This window comes from Pygoscelis adeliae, unplaced genomic scaffold (genome assembly GCF_000699105.1).
Source record: "Pygoscelis adeliae isolate BGI_AS28 unplaced genomic scaffold, ASM69910v1 Scaffold120, whole genome shotgun sequence".
Lineage (NCBI taxonomy): Eukaryota > Metazoa > Chordata > Aves > Sphenisciformes > Spheniscidae > Pygoscelis > Pygoscelis adeliae.
The window spans coordinates 8,697,062-8,719,081 of NW_008824032.1; the positions used below are offsets into that span (position 1 = coordinate 8,697,062).

At 42.0% G+C, this 22,020-nt stretch overlaps 1 protein-coding gene and 1 long non-coding RNA gene across 6 annotated transcripts in view; one reads left to right on the forward strand and one right to left on the reverse strand.

Moving 5' to 3' along the window:
- CMSS1 (cms1 ribosomal small subunit homolog (yeast)) overlaps positions 1–8,415 on the reverse strand; it is a 39,777-nt gene extending 31,362 nt beyond the window's left edge. For 2 of the 5 annotated variants that reach the window (XM_009329791.1, XM_009329781.1), the window contains exon 1: positions 2,052–2,198. In XM_009329791.1, the coding sequence (XP_009328066.1) occupies positions 2,052–2,144 (93 nt within the window). In that variant the 5' untranslated portion in view covers positions 2,145–2,198. Of the gene's footprint in view, positions 1–2,047; positions 2,199–8,302 lie in introns of those variants that run through there. The other 3 variants (XM_009329766.1, XM_009329758.1, XM_009329774.1) reach the window with 3 other exon arrangements.
- Positions 2,258–22,020, forward strand: part of LOC103921735 — a 65,692-nt gene continuing 45,929 nt past the window's right edge. The window contains exon 1 of the long non-coding RNA XR_663860.1: positions 2,258–2,536. This is a non-coding gene — a long non-coding RNA (uncharacterized LOC103921735). The remainder of the gene's footprint in view (positions 2,537–22,020) is intronic.

The window sequence follows — 22,020 nt, forward strand, 5'->3', positions numbered from 1 at the left end:
CTTTCAGGAAGTTTGCATCGCTGGGGTTGGTCAGGCAACATTTACAGCCCTGTACACACAAACAGCATGGCTCTATAAAAGCCTCCCCAAAGATTAATACTCCCTCCTCAAAGCCAACCAGCATACTATTTGTATAAGCAAGAAATCACCCCTTCTCCACAATATTCATATAGGAGAAGTGCATGTCACAGTTCCTGGCAAAGTATGACTGTTCCTGTGCTTTAGGACCCACCGAGCACTGTGATCCCTTCTTTTTCTAAGAACTACCGAACTATCGTGTATGGAAGCTGCTCCAGCTGTTCGCTGTGGATGGTGAAGAGTACTAACTCATGCTGGGGAGGAGTACATATTTCCTCCCTTATCCTCATCTCCTTCTCTGAATGAGGGGATCTGTGGCGATTTCAATATCCCAGCACTGGAGAGAGGGGCAGAAGTGGCAACGGCGCTGCGGAGCTGGAATTGGTAGGGTTGGTCTGGATCGCATCAGGGTACCACCCTGGAGCACAGATAGCACAATGCTATTGGAGTTTAATGATGTTGGTATCCTGTACAGTTAGAATTTCACTACCTACACAGTGCTAGTATGTCACTCAACATATGTCTATCTGGAGGCAGACTCATTCCTTTTTCAGGTCCCCTATTCAAAGTCAAACACCAGCATCCTTCCTTTGTTATAATATCCACTCCTAACAAACATTTATTCTTGTTAATGGGGAAGAAATAGGTAAAATTGGGAGGAAAGAGGAACTTGGATAAATCCATAAAACTACTTAATGGATGGGCTCTAGCCTAGGTCTGACTTATGAGCAAGTTTTGCCCAGGAATGTAATATGGTCCCAGATGTGATGCCTCCCTTAATATTGCAGGAGATTCATATTTTCTACTGTTCTCCCACTATCTTGGGAAGCAGCTGTGCCTCACAGCTGTAGTTCTTATTGTGAAGGTAACACACGAGTCTGGCTGACCCTGCGGACTTCAAGCCGATAGATCATGATAAAATTACACAGTGGAACTTGCCAAAAATAGTAGGCTTCAATTGAAAAAATATATAGCACACTTGCAAAAACCTAACAGCCCAAATTATTGTTCATAGATACACACTGCCACTTTACTGACCACTGATATCGCTCACGCATATTTTGCAGACATACACGTCTATAGTGTACACTTATCAAAGTCCTGATGTTTTCTCAGGTTTTCTCTGGATATTGAAAATTGCGTGCATGCATATAATGTAGCATACACTTAGATATATGTCACCACCAACAAATATATCCTACTGAAGAACAATACTGCAAACAAGCTTCTATCCCAACTCTCCTACGTGTCTTAAGACAGAACGTGAGAGAAGACATTTTGAGTTGCTCAGATTTCTGCAGCTTTTTTTATTCAGAAGCCTTCATATGACATAGCAGTATCAGGTCCCTGTTTGACAGAGTATCAGGTTGACTCATACCAAGTTAAAATCTCCTTCAGGTTAAGAACAAAATACCCTGACATGTTGCCACAGAGTTAGAGTGGCAAATTCCCTGGATTATAAAACATCTGTTGAAAAGCAGTTCCCTATCTAAGGCACAAGGGTTATGTTTCTACGCCTCTTATTCTCTTGCTTCCTCCTCTGCATATACTACACATTTCTCTGCAGTTTGGTCTCTGATACTGCAGATTCTACTGCCCTTTCAAGCTACCCTAGCATCTCAGATTTATATGGTACCAGAATATATATTTGTGGATTTAACTCACTTTTTCCAAAAAGTCTTACTGTAAGAGCAAGTGAAAGGAAGGATAATTTCTTATAGACACAAGCTTTTAGGGAAATACTAATACTAATACTACACACTCTGCTGCGTTAAGGTTTTTGAGAGGAGGAAAGACGACAGGCTTTTCATATATGTCAGTGCTCTCTATTTAAGACTAGCAATTACAATGCAATCTCTCATCTGTAAAGGGCTTTTGTGAACTGGCATGCGGCTCACTTCTCTAAATGATCAAATAAAGCACATTATGACTCGATCAGTTGCAACTGCCATAAAAATAGAGCTCATACCTACATTCATTTGCTGCAAGCATATGGTTGATTGCTTTTCTGTCCTTTTACGTCGCAATCCTGTTCCGTTAGATCCTCTCATTGTAGAGAGTGACATGCTGGGAGGTCAGTTTTCTGACAAGGTCACCTGCCTTCAGAGTGTGAAGAGAACTGCACGGAAAGTGGGTTGGGCTATATTTAGAGTTTGGTCCAACTCCATGCCAAGGTCCCCCCGCTGCCTCCCTGTTGCAGCTCCGTCTCAGGTCTATTCTTGCAGATTCTCAGCCCACAGAACACACGAGGAGAGGACAGTCGCTCTGAGCTACTACTGGATCAAGGTTTTTTGCAATTTGCTAGAAACAAGTGGATCAGGAACTCAGATGAGGACTCCTTAAATCCCTCACTCTTCTAGTATTTATTTTTCTTTATTCAAGTGGATTTTCCCTTTTCAAGTGAATAAGGAGAGGAAACTGCCTGGGATACAGCAAAAAAAGAGTCTCCTGAGTGAAGGTAAGCTTGCTTCATTTTTGTACTGTCATCATAATTAGAGAGCAATTGATGATGACTTGGATCAGATATGCTTTTCCTGCTAGAATAGTTCTGCATGTCAGCATTGAGGTTTTTTTTGGATAATGAAATTCTCAATTTCAAAACATAAATTTTCATTATCACTGTCTAAAGGAAATGGGAAAATAAAATGATATCAGCATGTGCAATAGAATATACATTATTTGATTTTACCTGTTTAGATTAATACAAAAAGCACACAGCCATGCCAATAGACTGTATCGTTCTGAAAGTAAGAGAAAAACAGATGTGTGACAATACGCGTGGTGGTTACATATCATCAGTGTGCATTTAGATGTGCTGAGTGATGTTTTATCCACATTATTTTGTACAATATGAGAAAGTATGGCTTCAGGTTTGCAATATAGGGCTTTCTGCAAATAGCACAGATATAAAAAAAAAAAATTAATAGATGAACACATGCTCAAATCCCTTTACAGTTCCAAAGAAGTTGCTCGGCTTCAACCAGAGTACAGGCAGGATTAAAGATCATATTGAATTTGGTCTCCTTTCCACTGTATGCTTTACACTGGTCCTGCATTGCTTCTCCTTTTAAAAACACATATGGCTGAACAGTTTTCCTCAGCATCATTTTAAACTGTTGTGATTCTTAAGGGAAAAAAAAGCCTGGACAGAGTACAGCATCGCATGCCTGTCTGTAAGCAGATCCTAACACACTTCAGGTCACATGGACATCATGATACTGTGGTGTGGACTCCAACATGAGGAGATTGTTATCATGTAAAGACACTCTGGAGCCATGGATTTAGCACTGGCACACAAACACACTCTCTAATGCAACATGACCATAGCAAACACACAGGAATGGTAACCTGAAGAAATAGGGTAGCAAGGTCCGCTTGACCCAAAGGTCTGAACACCGATGCGACAGCACCGAAGAGTTCTTCATAACATCAACACTATGTAAAAGTCTTAGCAGAAACATCTGAAGAAAGGCACATGGGTTCTGGATTAATAGTACGCAAAGGGCAAGAGAGGTCACTAAGTCACTGGGAGTTCATCTAAGCCAAAACGACTGGGTGAATTCCTGCACTTATTTCAGGTTGTCTTTTCTTTATATACCTGCTGGTTAAACAATGCCATGCATCAGGCTGAAAAAGTAAAAGATTACAAGGTGGCAAAAGTCTACCTGCTGAAGAAACTTCTGATTTTGGTTATTCTCAACTCAGTATAAGATCATCTCATTGTCCTTTGCTTCTGATTTTTGCTTAGTAATTTATGCTTGGAGTCTTGAGTGTTAAGTTTATTTGGAGGATGTAATAAACACCATCCATTTCACACAAAATACCTTCCTAGCAGTCCTGAGACTCTTTAACAAATGACAATTAGGGTAGCATGCCGTGGAGCCAACTCGGGCTGTGTGGCACGTGATAATTCAGATTCATCCAGAAGGTTTATATTGCAAGAACTGGATGAAGGGGCTGTTATGGGAGGGTTACTGAAGCACTGCAAACGCATTCATCAAGTTCATCAGCAAGTAAAAGGCTTCACAGTATAAAGGCAACTAGTGCAGCCTAAGATTGGCAACAACCTTTTATAAAGTTATACACTGTTGTTATACACTGATAGAAAAGAGGACAAATACATCTTTATGAATTTTTAAATGGTTTTGCCTAAAGTTATCGCTTAATGAATCAACTTAGTTTTTATGACACTTTGTGGTACCCATTCTCCATTTGTGTGTGGGGAAATGTTACTTCCCCATCAACGTTAAAGACATCAGGAGTGTAGGGGGTGGCTTAAAGAAAAAGCAGTACAGATGTGACTGTAGCTTACAAACACAGCATTCAGAAAGACCCCCCTGGCAGAGGGGCGGGAGTGCTACTGCGTCCCAGTGGCAGACAGGGACTGGCTTGTTTTGAAGGGTAGGTCATCACACCTTCCCCACAGGAGCTGAGCCTAAAAGGTCTCTGTCACCGAAACTGGTGGGAGGTTTGTTGGCATACGAATGAGAGGATGACAGCAATGGAAAATGGCAGTATCACTTCGATGATAAATGTGAGCATGACATTACTGGAAGAAGTTAGAAAGAAGCACATCTGAGTGAACAGGTCTCATGTCCTAACGTAGACAAACCTCAGTCGGCTTCTAACCTCTTTCCAGTTGGGGCTGATCCTGCTTGGCAGGATCTTCGTCTTCCTATTCTCTCCTCTCCGTTATAAAATTCCAGCACCAGAATGAGCTAGCTTCATATTGCTAAGGTGTGACCTCTAATGGGCATGATGTGCCCATCCTAGTGGAGACCACCATGGAAGGGAAAAAAATTTAAAAAAAGAAAATAAAAAGGAGGAAAAGGTATTTTTTTCATCCTCTAGTGCAGGAAAGAAAGACTGAAACCCTTCATTTCTATTAGGGGGGCTTAGATTGGGCTAAAATCCACTTTCCTCACTGGGGGTGGGAGGGCATGGCTATATGTGTTGACTGACATGTCCAAGGTTGTGGAGGAGGAGGAAGAGGAGGCTTGGCTGATGATATATGCTGCCAGCTGGCCAGGCAAAGCTCCAAGGGGACATTCACAAGCTACTGGCTTTGGCACTGTCACCCTCAGCTGACAGGGGTAAGCAGGGCCAGAGCCAGATGGCTAAATCCAAACAGTGCCAGGGGATGAGTAAGTCCCACCAGCAGTCGGATCCGTACTACTGCTCGCTGTATTTATGTTCCTGCTTGAGGGCTTTCTCCTGGTGCAACCAAACAACAATTCATGCTGGGATTTTCCTCCCTCCCTGCCAAACTGAACTGAGAGAAACAAGCTGGGGTTTTGAGGGGAGACAAAGCATACCCTCAGCTCATTCTGAAACAAGTACCTTTAGCAAGAGGCCCTGTCAGATGCTACAGCATCATTGGCACGTGGCTCTGTAGTAAGCCAGCAGGACCCAGGACTTGCCTCCAGCCACCACCATCACTGCATAGCTGGTGCTGCAGCCAAGGTCCAGGCAGGGACACCCAAAAGGGGATGGAAGACTGTGAGAAGGGTAAAGATGGCACCTAGAGAGTCAGTCTGAGAGTACTTGGGTACAGTTCTCTGTGTGTATGCCTGCATGAGGAGGGAACACAATATTTGGTACGAAAACAAGTTGCTACAGCTGCTGAAGCAGCTCTACCTCAACACCTGCATAGAAATTCACTTTGAAAAACCTTTTGTGACTATTGCCATGACTCCTGAATATACTTTCCAGGAAGGGACAGAGGATGATGTGCCAATACATGCTGTATAGGAAAGAGGGATACTTATAGGCACAGAAAAATCACAAAGCTATAGTTAAGCAAACAGTTAATTAAATAATTGTAGTCATTCTACTAAAGAATATTTTCCCCTGAGACTTACTGGTAACAGGGAAGGAAATCAAAGTTCATACTTGCAACAAGCCACATAGCCCCGAGCTTTGTCTGACCTGCTTTCACAAATCCATCTCCCAAAACTAGGAGGAAAAAAAACACCAGAACTTTTCCACAGGGTCCCCTGCTGCATTTTGCTCTGTGCACCAGAGGTATAGTGATATCTTGTTGCAGAAAACAGTCTGCTCTGAGGTGAGGAATAGCCTCAGCAGTCTGCATTTTCTTTCAGTCTGATACAGTGTTGGAACCAATGGAAAGATCTCCAGCACTGGTTTTCACATTTTGCATTAGGAAATACTATTTTTAACTGTGGCACATTCACTCTTGTCTACCCAAAGCACAATAAAACTTCATGCTCACATCTAAGCAGAATAAGGCACAGAAAAAAAAAAAAAAAACCACTTGAAGATCTACGTACTCTAGAGGCCTGCAGAACCACACCGCTTTGCAGCTGCAATTTCCAGCTCCAAACTGGTGAAAACTGCAGGCAGACCACTGTCTGCTACACTCGGTGCCTTACTTCTCGCCCAGACATCTTTGTGGTCCTACTCAGTACAGTTTTATGGGTCTCAGCCCTTACTTCAGTGATTATTCAGGATTGGTACACAACACACAACCCATTCATGTGAGACAAGGTCTGCTGTGCACAGCCTCCGCAAAAAACAGGAACCTGTGGTCTTCTCAGCGCAGGTGAAGGGGAGGCAGAAGGAACGGCCCCATCTGACCTCAGATACTGACCACCAGCGCAACCGAGGACATAGCAGATGCACCCTGCTTTGCCCTGGTCACATCTGCATCTCTCTCTTGCAGTCATACAAATGCATGTACATATGTACACAGTTGTGTACAGACAAATGACAAAGTTGCAGGGGGTGGAGACCCACTCTCTATCCGTTAACAGCAAAACATAGTATTTTAGGCTAAGATGAAGCATCTCCTTTGAAAAATGCATTTATTTTATATGGACTTTCAGTTTGGCTATATGAAATGGAGAACAACTATGACAGATTTGCCTAAAAATGATGATGAGAATGAAATTAAACACTTGAAAGTAGTTTACCTGGAATGTTATAAAACAATGTGCAGCGGTATGAGGCAGCATGTATATACCCAGAGCAGCAGTGGTTATCTATACCTGAAAATATGCTTTCAAAAGTATTTAAAAATTGAGGACATACAGCTGGCTACCTGCATGGATTGTTTTGTCATTTTCATAGAGCTGTTCCCAACTCCAAGTTTAATGATAGCTACAGAAGTAAGCTAAAAATAGAGTGCTCCAAGTGGGGCACACGTTTCTTACGGCAGTAATGGAGGTACACAGCATGCTCACAGAAAGACCTTTGCCCTCTCAGGGGAGCTCAGCAGGAGCTGGGAGCCTGGGAAAGCACCAGCACAGCAATGGCTGTGCTTTGCTGAAGGAGTTTCTCTATGAATGGTGTATGCATAGCTTTCTACTGCTCTGTGACATCTGCCAAGGAAAAGGATTATATGCAAGGCTAGACTGTATCTGTATTTCATTTGAAGATGAAGGTGGTTAACTTTAAAACAATTACCAATGAAAATCCCACCTATACAATGTGGCATGTAGGGAGAAATAGTTAAAGCTGGAATTATACAAAATTCTAACACAAATTTCTTATCTTCCATTACATAAGCCTAAATTCTTTCAATCACAGCAAATTCACAGTGATGACTACTGGGGCTAAAACGCCACAGAAAGTAATCCAACAACACTGAATTATTTTGTCTCAAACATCAGAGAGTGAAAGTGCACATGCACAGCTGCAAAACTGTAAATTACAATTTTACATAAAATGAAACTTGGACTAAACATAGTCCTGTTAAAATAAATCCTTGGAGCTGAACTTTTCAATTTTTCACTCATAACCAGCTTTTTAGTATAGCAATCTGTTCCTCAGGCATTCACTTGAACAGAACAGTGTCCAATCTCTAGCACACAAATAACATTAAAAAAAATCAGTATTTACAACACGGTTGTATTTAGCACAGTACTCATGCAATTTTCTTAACCACTAATAATATCGCAGAAGAATACAAGAGCAAAGGATGAAAAGAATGTAAAATAATCCCCAAATGAATACCAGATGTTTTAGAGACTCTCCCTAAAGAGACAATTTAAAAATCATGTGCAAAATATAGTGAAAAAATAGGCATTTTACATGAAGTCTTGTCTGTCTCAATTTAAATAGAAAAATGAGTGGCAGCCATTCTTCCTGTTTTATTCTGCTAACATAATGGTTAGAGATGTCATCCGATACAACTTGATGCATACCATCGTAGTCCACTCACACAATACCTGCCTAAAAGAGTGGGAAGACAAGAAAATCCCACCTGGGAGGCAAGTAGGGCTGTACAGGATGAGCTTGTCAGTATAAGAGAAAAAGGAAGGGTTGAGATGATGCATCAGGACTCGTGTGCTCAAGCACATGCTGTTGCCGTGCAGTTTGTCTCATGCAGTCAAGCCAATGGGCTGCACGTTCCCCACTGTACATTCACCCACAGACCAGCACCAGCCCCCATAGAAGGCGAGACAGCTCAGGTTGCAATGGAGTTTCTCGATATAAATAAGTAGACACCACGAGATCGAAACTATATGACCTCTTAACTCTTTTGCAACAGGAAACTTGAAACTCTTGAAGGGGGAAAAAAACAGAGCATTCGCTCCCCCTCACACCAACTTTAATCTGACCTCCAGCTGTCTGAGGTGGACAACAAGTAGTCTAATTATAGGTTTCTTGAGTCTTCCTAGAGATTGTCCCCTTACGTGGGCAAAGAATCTCACAAATCTCTTTCAGAGCACAGATCGTCCTCCCATTTTAGACTCTTCTGCCCTATCACAAATGTGCAAGGCGGGTTCCCCATCAAGTTTGCTCCTTGCCAGTGAAACAAAAGGAAGAAATGCCAGGTTTCATCAAGCAATGATGGAGAGACCACTGGAGAAGGCATAGCTAGCTTCTTCTCTACTGTCCTTTCCCGTGACAAGTCACTTAAAAAGAGCTGTTAACATGGAAGACATTTTTATTACTAAAAGCGCAAAGCTACGGTATGTACTGAGCAGTTTCATACTTTACAGCTGTTGAGGATGTACTACATATATGAGTTGATACACTGTGTTTTCTTTGCACTTTGTGTACATACCCACTATGTGTGGTCAGAGAAGGGAATCCTGGAAGATTTATTTGGATGGAAGTCAGGTGCATGCACGTGCTTTGTTATATTAAAGAGCTTAGGAGTATACATTTCTACATCTGATAGGGACTGCTTAGCCTTTAGCAAATCACTCGCACTTCTTCCATCTCACTTGTCTTACTGCAAAAAAACAAGATGCAGAAATATCCCTTAATGGGGTGTTTTGGAGCCTAAATAACATACATAAAGTGCTATGGGATTCTTGAAGAAAGTGCTCTAGTAGAATAAAATAATAGTTGTGTATTATATTCAGACAGAAAGGACATGAAGTCCCTTTCTTTAATCCTTGAAAAAGCACCATTGTTTTTAAAAACATTTTCAAGAATCCAAACCAGTTGCATTCAGATCATTAAGATGAAAAACAAACTTGGGGCTCGCTCTGTCAGAGACACACAGCTCAGTGGGATCCCTTTTAATTTGGAGTTACAATTCTCCAGTCTCAGTATCGACAGCCACAATCAAAGGTTTCTTTGTCATGTCTTTGCTATTCAGCAGCTTCTGGGAGAGTGTCCTGACATGAAACAAGAGAATGATAAGGGTTAGCCCTATCCAAAGGGTTTCACTACCGCATCCAGCTGAAGGACAAACTGATGACAGACTATGTAAAGCTGGGGTCAGAATATATACGATATGGGAGAGACAGAAGCAGTGCTTTATCTAGGCCCTGAAGTCTCAACTCTGGAGACAGCCTCGTAAGGCAGATGTCCTCTGGTATCCTGTATGAATTCACACGCTGTGAATTCTTCATTTGAGACCCTGTTGGGAAATGTAGTCTCCTCTTGCTTGATTTACTGCAGAATTGCTGATAAGGAAACCCCACTGTAGCAGAACACTACCCACAGCACAACAGGGACGAGATAGGCAGCGCATCTGCAAAAGGGAGATCGGTGTCTTAGCCAAGTTACAGAAAACAGCAACTGTAAAATAATCCAAGTCTTACAATATGGAAAACAACATAGCCCTCAAATCAGATATACTTTGTCTCTCACTGTTTGTCTTTGGCAGCAGAAAGAATGGCCATATACAATTAATACTATCAAACAGAGCCTGGCAGAGCAATAAAAAAAAAAAAAAATCCTATGTACTGTCATGGTAATTTTATCCTTTTGTTTATTTTTTTTTCAACTGAACTAATTACTTAGCTCAGCAATGGTCGGGACTGGAAGGCTGCACCGGGACTGTAATGAAGGTAAAACCCTGGGGAACAATTTTGATTATAGTGGAGGTTTCAGCTGACTACATTTTAATTAATCGTAGTAGTACAGCACTCTGAATTCCCAGGCATCCCATTTCAACCTGCAGACTAACATGACTTGTTTTAGGGCAATTTTAACATTGTTCTAATAAATTCTTCAACAGCTCTTTTAAGTCTCAGAGGTAATCTAATTTCTTTTTTATTTTTATTATGGAGGCTTTCAATAGGCATTTCAACTATAAATCACTAAAATGATGTGGCTGTGGAATGCAAAAAATAGACTCAGAAACCAAATACTCTTCAATACTTGTATTAATTAAAAGCACAGCGAATTTTCTAATTACAAAACAAAAGAAGTTTTTTCATATCGATAAAGCATTTTAATTTAAGATGTGTCTCTATTATAATAAAGACAAGCCACAGTAGCATTCGGTTAAAAAGCTCAGCAGTGAGCCAGCATAATAATATTAGATATCATCCACTATAGGATAAATACATAAGTTGTCAATGACAAGAGAAAAGCAGGATGTTCAGGGTTCAAAATACAGCACAGTGTCTACGTTATCTGTATAATCCAGGCTTAAGGACTGACAAAACATGCGTAGTCTGAGAAATATGTTGCAAACGAAGAACCAGATACCAAAATAAGCAAGTTTTGAGCTCATACATCAAGGTTGTCTGACCCAGCAGAGATGGTATAATTTATATCTTTAAATTCACAAAGCATGTAAGTTTTCCTTTGCCTTCTTCTCTGCATCCTGAATTCACCAGTGTTTTGCTACTGTATGGAAATGAGAATGTTAAACTGCCCAGGGCTCTCCCGGTTTCTACTGAGACGCTGCAGTCCTAAACGTCAGTTAAATGGGACCTGCAGAGGTGGCTGTACACTGCCCCTATCCAGCAGCAGTAGTAGATACCTAATCCTCCTCCAAGAGGGATGTAAAAATCAGAAAAAGATCCAGACATTACGAAAGGACCAGGGAAAAAACCTGAAGACAGCCATCAAGCAGAGAGGGCTAAACCCAAGAGAAAGGCAGAGCACACTGCTGAAGCTAGTGGCAGTGATGGCAGGAAAGGGGATGAGGACAACAGACACGGAGGTCTAGCTCTGAGCCAGTACACTTCTCCATGTCAGTCATGTTGAAAATGCTTTGTTTTATACAAAAAACCACCCTCTCCCCTTCCCTGGGGCGAGCCGCTGCACCACCTGCTCCGTGTCCAGGAAGTCATAGAGCTGTTCTTTGGTCCCTGCGTGGGGGCACGGTACAGGGGATGACTCCTGCTGTCTCGAGGCACTGTCTGCATACAGTTGTAGAAACATACTTGGTCCTAGCAGCACCTACCCCTACTAAGGGGTACCAAGCCCCTCATTGCTACACCACTAGGCCAACTGCAGCCCAACTCTGCCAGCTGTCCATTTTCATTACCTAAATCTTTTGAGAAGATAGGCACCGTAATTATGACTTTTCCCCTACATAAGAAAAGGCTGAGGGCAATAAGTAACTTCACATAGTCCCTTACTCCAGTGTATCCATAAAGCAGCCAAAACCCAAGCCAAAATAAAATAAAATACCAATTAGATTAGTTTTCCAGGGTGAAACTGTTCCGTATAGGATAAAAAAGGATAGTTTACTTCTGTGTAGAAGCAATGAAGCAAACGTGATTTAAGAGACTTATAATGGATTTCCTTTGACAATGGGAAAGGTACAGACCTAAGCTCATATCTCTGGCAAGGCATCTGGTTCAGCAATCACTATTTTCCTTTAGTTTCTGCTAACCTAACGGTACTACAGATATTCTACTTTACAGTTGTCATTACCACAACTATTACAGGAATAATTTGCTACAGTGAATAATCACAGAATTGGGTAAAAGCAACAGCATTCTCAGGAGCACGTCAAATTATTCCAGGCTGGAAACCAGTCGTTCATGCCTAGCAGTAATCGTTTGTGAAACCAATGCTTAGAGAGTTTGGACTGAAAACCTCAAAGAGGGAAAAGCATCAAATTATTGCCACAGACCAAGGCACAAAACCTGGCTTTTTGATTTGGAGAGGCAGTTTCTGCACAGATTTGCAAGCCTGAAGCATTTTTTTTAATTCATTTTTTTTCCCTCACCCTGAGCGACCAACCAAGTACTTAGTTCAGGTTTCAAAAGAGCGAGTGATGTATTTAACACCCGCTGGGTACACCGCCACTTACACCGTGTTCAAACCAGAAGGAAAGGAGCACCTGCTATTGCTCTCCCTGCCTCGGGTTAAGCACCAGGAGCGAGAACCCCCGACCAGGAGTGCGTGAAAGCACCAGCACTCACATGCTGTAGCCTCCAGTGATCTAGAATTCCCCTCCTAATTTTCTATTCTTCACTCACGCCTTGTCTTTTAACTGCATCCAAGGATGAGCAAAGGTAAATAACGTGGTGTGCTTTACCTGGGGCTGACCCTAAAAGCCGCTTCAAAACTGCAAGCTTGGGCAGATCCTAGCCAGGATATCTGAAGGGAGCCTGAAAGGGCTTGAGCCTACAAAGCCTTAACACTCCACGGCTCTGAATAATCTTCTGGCTACTAACCAAGCTCCTCTGCAATACCAAGAGCCACTAATGTCCCAGGATTTTTCTACATGGCAGTCATTAAGAAAGTGAAGATAAATTAAAGGAGGCTAGGAAGCTGAAGCATGCCGCCCTCTGGCCTAGGTGATCTTGACAGAAGTCAGGTTTTCTCAGCTCCCTTTAACCTTAGAGCCCCAGGAAACATACCCTGGCACGAGGCCTGCTCTGAAAAAATGTGTTGCAGGTAAACCCATGGTTATGTTAAAAACCATCCACCTGTAGCTACTAGCCCTGAGTTGCTGAACAGAGGGAGGGAGGCAGCATTATTTCTGAAAACAGGGAGGGAGAGCTTCTTCTAGGCAGAGAACTGTTGTCTTTACTCTTGCAGCAGTAAGAGTACCAGTGCACCAGTACAGTACCACTACACAGCACCAGTGCTTTATGAACACGTTCAATAGTAACAAAGATGCTCATGACTCCAAACTGTATCTATCAATCGTCTATTTAGTGGTGGACTTCGCAGTGCTAGGTTAATGGTTGGACTCGATAATCTTAAAAGTCTTTTCCAACCTAAATTATTCTATGATTCTATGATAATGAGAACTCATGTCCCAAAGTGAAAACAGACAGATAAAATGCTGCCTTAGTGCAAGCATTGGTTTTACTGGGTTTGGTTTATTTTTTTTTAAACTAGAGAGTCTGTACATCTCCTTCTCCTTAAATTGCTCATGCACATGTTGGGAGTGGAGACTCTGTATTTGAAACGACTGAATCACAAGCATGCCTACCAAGTAAACCTTGCAGGGATGAGGGGAAACTACATGCACAAGAGTCTTCAAGCTGCCTACACACGCAGCAGCTGCCTCCCACAGGGTCACTGGAAAAATCCATTCAGCCATTCTGACCATTTTTAAGAGCAAGGAAAATACAGACAAAAATACAGGGCACTGGGGGGGCAGAACACATCTCAGACAAAGCAAGGCATTTTTGCATAGGCTCAAACAGTTTCTGGCCTATTTTAATACCACTTAAGACTGGCAGAAATTTTGTGGAGGAGAATAATTTTTGTATCCACTATTTGAGGAAGATGAAGATCATGGCTTCACTGCACAGACCAGCCTCGGCTGGACAGTAATACACAGGGTGCAAGAGAGGTAGGTCAAAAGTTTCCAACCTGTGCTCAACACAGAAAGCATTCAGGAGATCAAACAATTATCTTTTTAACCTCCAAATTCAAAATGGGAAGCAGAAGTGACTGCGGAGGATTTTCATTCAAAAAACAGCCACTATTCTGGTTCGTCAGTCAAGACTTCTGTTAGCATGTACTTCAGGAAGCTCACACTACCCTTGTACTCCGCTATACAAGCAGGAAACAAAGTTCCTTCTGCTGTATTACTGTGTTGAATTATGGGGTCATTTTTCAGAAAGAGTTCTGAAGTGTACAGAGCTAGGAGTTGGACATGATCAGAAGTCCATAGATCTGTCTGCTGCTTTCAACACGGTCGACTACAAGGTGCGAGCAACTTGCCTGCAGAACCAAACAGGAGTCGATCTGAATCTGTCTCAGATGGTTCATCTCATTCCTCTCAGGAGGCCCAAAACAGGCAGCTGCTCCTCCTCACTAGGAGTGCTTGCCATGGCATCCCAAAAGATTAGGCTCCATTCCCCATGAAGCTATACATTATTAATCTTATCTGAAGCAGACAGTGCTGACGCCCAGCTTCCTCAGTGTCTGGAAGAATACCAGCTGTCTCCAGCTCAGCCTGAGTAAGTGGAGAGAATGTGTGCATGTATCAAGAGGAAATATTTCTTAAAACTTTGCAGGATTCAGACTCCTTCCCCTCTTCTTTTCCCTACGCACTGTCATGGCAACTGCCTGGGATTCATACCCCACTCCATCTCTCTGCATGCCCAGGTACAATAAACTCCTTTTTGTATCTTCTGCTTACAAGATAACTATGCCACTTCCTCTCAGACAAGGACCTGGCCCCAAGAGCCCTTCCATTTGGGGTTTTTTGGGATGGGTTACTGCAAGACTGTCTTTATCAGACCAACAGAAGGAGATGCCCAGATTATGCAGCCAGTGGAAGATATGGCAGCACACCTGCCAAAGCACAGGAATGGACACTGTAAAGAAAATTACTGTACTCAACAATTCCTTAGCTTTTATCTCTTAGAAGTCCTTCATGGGCTTGGTTCTAAGGCTCAACAATCTCTATGGTCCTTTTTCTTCATCAGCCTTGGAGCATTACAACCAATAGATACCACAGAGTTGCTAGTGTTGTAAATAAAAAAGTTCGTTTCTACTGAAAGGTAACAAAGCTGAGGAAGAACTTTTTACCTTGAACTTAAGAACTGGTCCGTAAGGGATACTGGATAAGAGTCGTATTCATCAGCCCTTCTTAAAAGTGGTCACAATCAACTGGATGGCAAATTACACAAAAACCAGGAAGAAAGGGTTCTTTACTGACTTACAGACCTTTCAAAGCCTCTAACAATCTCAAAGATGTTTTAATGGTTGTGTAGACATGGCATAGACTGGTGCAATACAAATACATGGCTTGACAGGCAGATTAAGCCCTTAAAAACCAAGGAACACCAAGCATTGTAGCTAATTTTGTACCAGAAACTTGTTTCTTGGACCAGTTTTGTATTTCAGGATGCAGTCCAGCAGTGAGGTGCTTTACAAATAGTCACATCAAGACACACACATCTTGCATATCCCATCCTCTCAAGAAAAATAGGGGTCTCTACTGTGGCAACATTACATGTGAGAAAATGCTATTTTTAAATAAAAGCCTTTTTACTCTGAGGTAAAACGATTTCCAAGCAGTTTTTGATCCCCTAAGTCAGGGACCAAGACTTTGCTAGCAAATGGGAGAGCGTTCTACAATTTGAAATGTTACAGCCAAGCTGATGAAAGATCATTCAAGCAACCTGAATGGCTCACACGTAGTCATTTTTACCGTAGAAATCGACACACCATGTTCAGGTCTAATAAAACCACATTATTTGTTATTATGGAAAATACACTAACTCTACTCACTATTTCCCACAGGTTTACAGCACTAATAAATCCAGATTTGTGTCGTTAATCTCTAGAATTAATGACTGATTACTAGTAAGAGTGCAGTAGGTGGTGATTAAAGCAATAGAAATGCCCCATAATACAGATGTTATTGCCTTTGTGTGGGGAGGCACTGGATGGTAAGTGAATATTAACTTCAAAGATCCAGCTCATTTAACACAGTTGGGCTCTCTGATGAAAGTTGAATTTGGAGCATGTTAGTGTAATAACATGCTCCCAAGATTTTTTTTTTTTTAAATCAGTAATTATAATGAAACACTATGGCTGAATAGTATTACCCTCACGCACTTACATCATCAAAACAAGATGACATTGTTACTTTATTTTCTAAAGCTCGTTTTTGGCAAAGCAAGTCATCTGTTCTCTCAGGTACTGTTTAGAAAGCAAGATTAGTAGATTAAGCTGTTTACCTCCTCAAGTATTGTGCTTTTTACATTGTCATATTTACCACATAGCTTCAGGCATGGCAAACAAAATCTGTCTTAAACCTGTGATTGCCTCAGAGCTGTTTGACAGGGCTCTTTATGCCTCTTGGAGTAGGCTGATAGTTTTGTAGCATGAAGTCCCAGGCTTAATCCTGAGTATAAAGTACTTGAAAAAATAAAGATTTCCAAGTAGAAGGCTGAAACATATTACACATCCATACTCAAACTCCACAGGGCAAACCTATTCATCCACAAGACAAACCTATTCATATATATTTACCTGGCAAGTATGTACGAGGGTGTTTGACTAGATCTGAAGTAATCCTGTTTATCATTGTAGGAAAGGAAGACTAGATAAGCATGTATATCTCATCAAATTAGCTATAGCCTATAGGCTTCCCCACACTCTTATCTGGGTTTGACCCTTAGAGTCATCTGTGTATTTCTATTAAGATACATTCACTAAGCCTTCATCACAAGGCAATGACAATTAGTTTCCTCCATTACCTGATTTCCAGTTAACCAGTAGTCTTAAGAGCCTCATGTCTCACATACTAATGTAGAGAGTTGGAGCCAAGATCTGCCTGTTTATACAGGACAGAAAGCAATTTAAATGTACACTAATAGAGAGGGTTTGATTTTAATTACATTAGACACAGTAGTTGTCCAAGCAAAAGCACAAGGGGAGTACATTAAAAACCAAAACAAAATAAAACCCCCAAAACTTGGCTGTTGAAAGAAAATTATGGTCACATCTCTCATGTTAGAAATGTTGATAGAAGAGTTTGCTGCCAAGATTATTGTCACCCTAAATATGTATTGGCTGTTCAGACACCGTTCACAAGATTTAATAAAAAAACATTTAGTTTTGTATAGATCTGTTACTTCATGTAAAATTAAACAAGTTGTTTGCTTTTTTTGTTGTTTTGTTTTGTTAAAACCAACCACCATTCAGCATGTGTTTAGAAGAATACACATCTTTCAGGAGTCTTTTAATCAATCAGAGCAATTTGTAAACCCATTTCAAAAATAAATATTTAGAGGTCATGTAAGCAATGAACTCAAAGAATGGCTTAGATCCAGGCATTGTGTAGACTGAATGATGTGATCCTCCAGACATTTTTCTGCCCATGTGGTGCCATCAAAGAATTTTGGGATTTTTTTTTTTTTTTTTTTTTTTTTAACAACTCACCAAAAATTAAGGAAGGAAAGAAAGAGACATATGAGGAACTGAGAACTGTGAAATGAGACAGGGGTAATGCAAGACGAGTCACATCGCACCACTGAAACATAAGCCAGCAGAAGGGAAGGAATCAGATAGAAGAAAGGTCAGAGCAGCAATGGCGGCCAGGTCTTGTCTTGGAAAGAGCTTAAGAATGAAATTAAAACAAAAAATGACCCTCACACTTCTCTCCTCAGACATTAGCTACTCTCTGCACTCTCTTCTCACTAGTTTGGATAAGACTTTTACTAGAAAACCTTTTTTAATTGCCCACTTGTACCTGGAGGTGCTTGAGGAAAGCGCTGAGGGCTCAGCCGTCACCCCAGCATTAAGTGTGGTTGGCAAAATACTCCGGTCCACTAATTATCTTTCCTTGATGAAAGAACTTCCTGGGGGTCAAGGAAAAGGGGAAGGAGAAACAACACCTCACTGTTGAGAAATTATCTCCCATTTCAGACCACAGGACAGCTCTTTAGAAAAGTGCTGCCTCTGCTTCAGTTCAGCAAGAGCACAAGAGAGACTGAGGTACCTTCTTCTGATTTTGACAGCCATGCAAAAGACCTTCTTCCCCGGCCTCGCCACCAACCATGTCAGGTCTCTGTAGCAATTTGCAGCAATATACTTCATTGGGCTACTCTGCTAAATTAGTTGCAGATGCTTCTGTAGTAAATCTTTCCTTAGCCATGTGCTGCAGAAAAAATGAACTGGAAAAGTCTGCTTCATAGGCTCCATATCGGCCACAAAAGACTGTATGAAACCGTGAAGTCAAGCCCAAAGCCCCCTGGAGAATTCTGGAGCACCACTGTCACATCCCAATTTTCCAATATCATCCACTCAGCTGAAAGGATGTTTAAAACCAACATTTCTGGGGACAAAGAAAATTCATTTCATTCTTCTCTCATTATTGAAGTGTGGCTGAAACCTTCTATTCTCAGAACAGCCAAAAATAAATAAATGCTGGTAAAAAAAGGGAAATTTAGCCTCAGAAGTGAAATTTCTCACAAGAACTTTTGAGCAGCTGAAGATGTGGGAAGGGACACTATTACGTGCTCTCAGCTAGACCAGTTGCTAACATGGTTATATGGGCCCCCTTTAAAGTCCATTTGCACAGGAGGTGAGTCTGTCAGTAAATAGCAGAGTAATTTATCACCACACCCATAAACCTCTCTTCCTAGAACTGTCATACACCTGAGTATCATCCATGAAAGCAGACCCCATGCTCAAGGTGAATGCCATCCAAAGGCCCTCCTCTAAACTTGAGCTCTGTTTCAGACCCTGAGATGCTGTTTCTTAACAGCGTGACACGGGCCATCGTGCTGGAAGTCACTGTTTCTGGGAAATGCTATTGCACTTCCACTCCTGACTCTTCTCCCCCCTTCTCAGGTTTACCTCTATAGCTGAAAAGCTTGTTTGGTGCTCCAACTCATCTATACCGTGAGTTAAAATGTTAAACATTAAACCCTTAGTACTTCATTTTGGGTTTAAGGCTGAGATTGAGAAAGCCATAAAACCCAGGATGCTCAGGCTACGGCTTAAAACTACTTTCCCCAGCACCTTCTGTATTTACAGTGGAAAAAAAATACTATAAAGCTTATCAGAAAAAAACTTCTATACAAGTAGAGTGAGATTTCAGAGGACAGCCATAGTCTCTAATGCAAACAAGTATGTCATTGCACAGAACAGTAGGATGATGTTCCTCAAATCACACACCAAGCTAACGGCAAAGCCAGGAACAGTATGCAAATCTCACTGACGTGGTAAAACATCAATAAGCCCATGTGTGGCTTTTCTGCTTATTTATTGTATGTGTCTCTGCATCTACTTATTTTTCACATGCTGATTATGCAAGACTGAACTATGCTTTTCCCACACTTGAGAAGTGTTACATGTAACTGCTCGTTATTTTCACTGAGTGAATTATCACCAGAGTGGGAATCATACCTTTGAATAGCCTTAGTTCAATTAAAATCCCAAGGCCTTTATGCTTGCAGTTACCATATGTCTCTTACGGTTACTAGAAATATTACCGTATTTCTCTTACTTCTGAAAACTCCTTGTGGTTAAATAGGACAAACACCCTCCCTCCCCCCCCGCCCCTACTTGTAAGGTAGCCTCTCCAAGTGCCCACTGTGCTGAACTCCACAAGGATAAGTTTGAGTGACAAGTTAGACTCACAAAAAAAGGAAAAGAAAGCCATCAAGCATCCCCTACAGTGTTAGTGGCACACAGGCAGGGAAACTCAAACAGGCAAGGAAAGAGAAGTTGCTGCGCTCCTCCTACTCCCTGCCTTGCCCATGCAAGGTCCCCCTTTCTCAGGACACTGTCAGCAATGCCTTGTCCCACACAGAACCCACAATGTGGTTCCCACTGCCCGTCCCCTTTGCTTTGCTTCCTAGGGAAACGGGAGCTTATATATGACCACAGTATCTGTGTATATGTCTGTGTCTGTGTGCTGATCCCAGAGTTTTTGTCTCGGCCCACAGTCATTACATCAAGGTTTGACAAAGGGCTGGCAAAAGCAAATTCTTGCAAGTTCTTACAAGTTTTGTGAAAACAGGCAGGGAGGCGATTCTGTAATTTTCCTCGCAGAAGGAGAGGCTGGCATGCATGATCCCAGAGAGAGGGGAGAATCCCAGCAAATTCCTCAACCATGGGAAAAGTTTCAGCTGAGACTCACAGTCAACCACTGGACACAAAGTTATAGGAAAGTAGGCTTGTTCAACCCCAGTGCTCAGAAAACTACTCGTCTGGCTACACAGGCACTATAAAACATAGTCATTTGAATTATTTATTCCATTCTTTCTTCTGAGAATTCTTACCCAGCACTGGAACAGGAGGGAGCAAACTGGTGGGTGACACACACATTTGCTAGCACAAAAAGGATCTTTATAAAAGCAGATTTTGTATTTTCCAAATTAAGAAGGAAAAAAAAGCCAGTGACAGGGTGGGGCAAGGGATTCTGTTTGTTTCTAAGCCCTTCTTTTCAAACACTTTGCATGCACATACTTGAAACACAGAAAAGCATCCATTCCGAAATGAGCGCCAGGGTAGAGGCAACATCCATGTTTTGGGTTAGCTGAGTTTATTTTCTCAAGGTCCATATATCAGAGCAGAGATATCTATTATGAATATCTTGATCACACATCCCCACCCAGCACTGGCGTGGCTGCTTAAGTAAGGGGGGAAAAGGGAAGATTGACCCCCATTATCGTCCTTATTCAAGTCCTGCCCCTTAGCTGCCTGTGCCCAGTTCAGCCCCAACCAACCAACCAACCTGACAATGACCCATTACTCATGCTGTTCACCACTAACCTTGCTTATGACGATCCATGGCAGTCACAGAGCAAACGCAAGCCACTCACCTGGCAGATCTGCAGGCACTTGTGGGAAGCAGCCAGTGACCTTTTCAGCCAGCAAAAACTACAGCAGGAAGACAGTGCTTGAACAAACCTTATCATGCGATAGAAAACTTCCCCACTGGCATAATAAGGCAAGGGGAGACTATTTCCCACCGGCAGCTTATTACACGAGGATGTAGCCTCAGTACAAAAGGACGCATGAAACTTCCAGGCTAAAACAGTGGTGATAGACCACGGCATGCAAGCTCTTCCGTCCCTCGAGGAGTTCAGACCTGGCCAGGCATATACCACATTGCCTGCCAACGCAGTACTCCTCCGAGAACCAGCCTTTTAACAACGCAGACAGCCCTTGGGATACAGGCAACACACTACAGAGGACTGGAGACTCAGACAAACGGCTGCACTCTCCAGAGGGCCTCACTGGTTAGTGAGAACTGAGCTTTGCCACACTTTCTCTTGAACCTTCACCCTCCCAGAAACTGAACAGACAGTATGGCAGGAGAGCTGTGGACTCCTGTCCATCTACCTCACCTGCATCATGTCTTGGTACCTAATACCACCACCCTCTCTCCACCCCACAGATAGCTTCCTTTTTCCCCACCCTGTGAAACTCTAAGTGCTATTTTTCACAAGTAGAAATTACCAACATTGATAGAATTCTTACATCACTTTTTTAAATTTTAAAAAAGCTCTTTCTGTTTGCACTAAATACATACCTACTCCAACCATCCATGACTCAGTATCTACCTATGAATACTTTAATGGGATTTATTAAATTTATTTTCTAGTTTCCCAGGTGATGACATGACAGACCTTCAACCTGGTCTTGCGCAATCAGCATAGGAGAGGTCAGTGAATTGGCAATAACAAAGTATTTGAGAGCCAGCAACAGGGAGGGGGAGTTCAGATACTTGATGAGAATACACTAACACAAATGCATACTTCCCTCCTCAAAGACTCCAGCATAAGAAAAAGCTTTAGGAGCAGATTCTTCACACCATAATCTCCCACAATGTTTTGATCT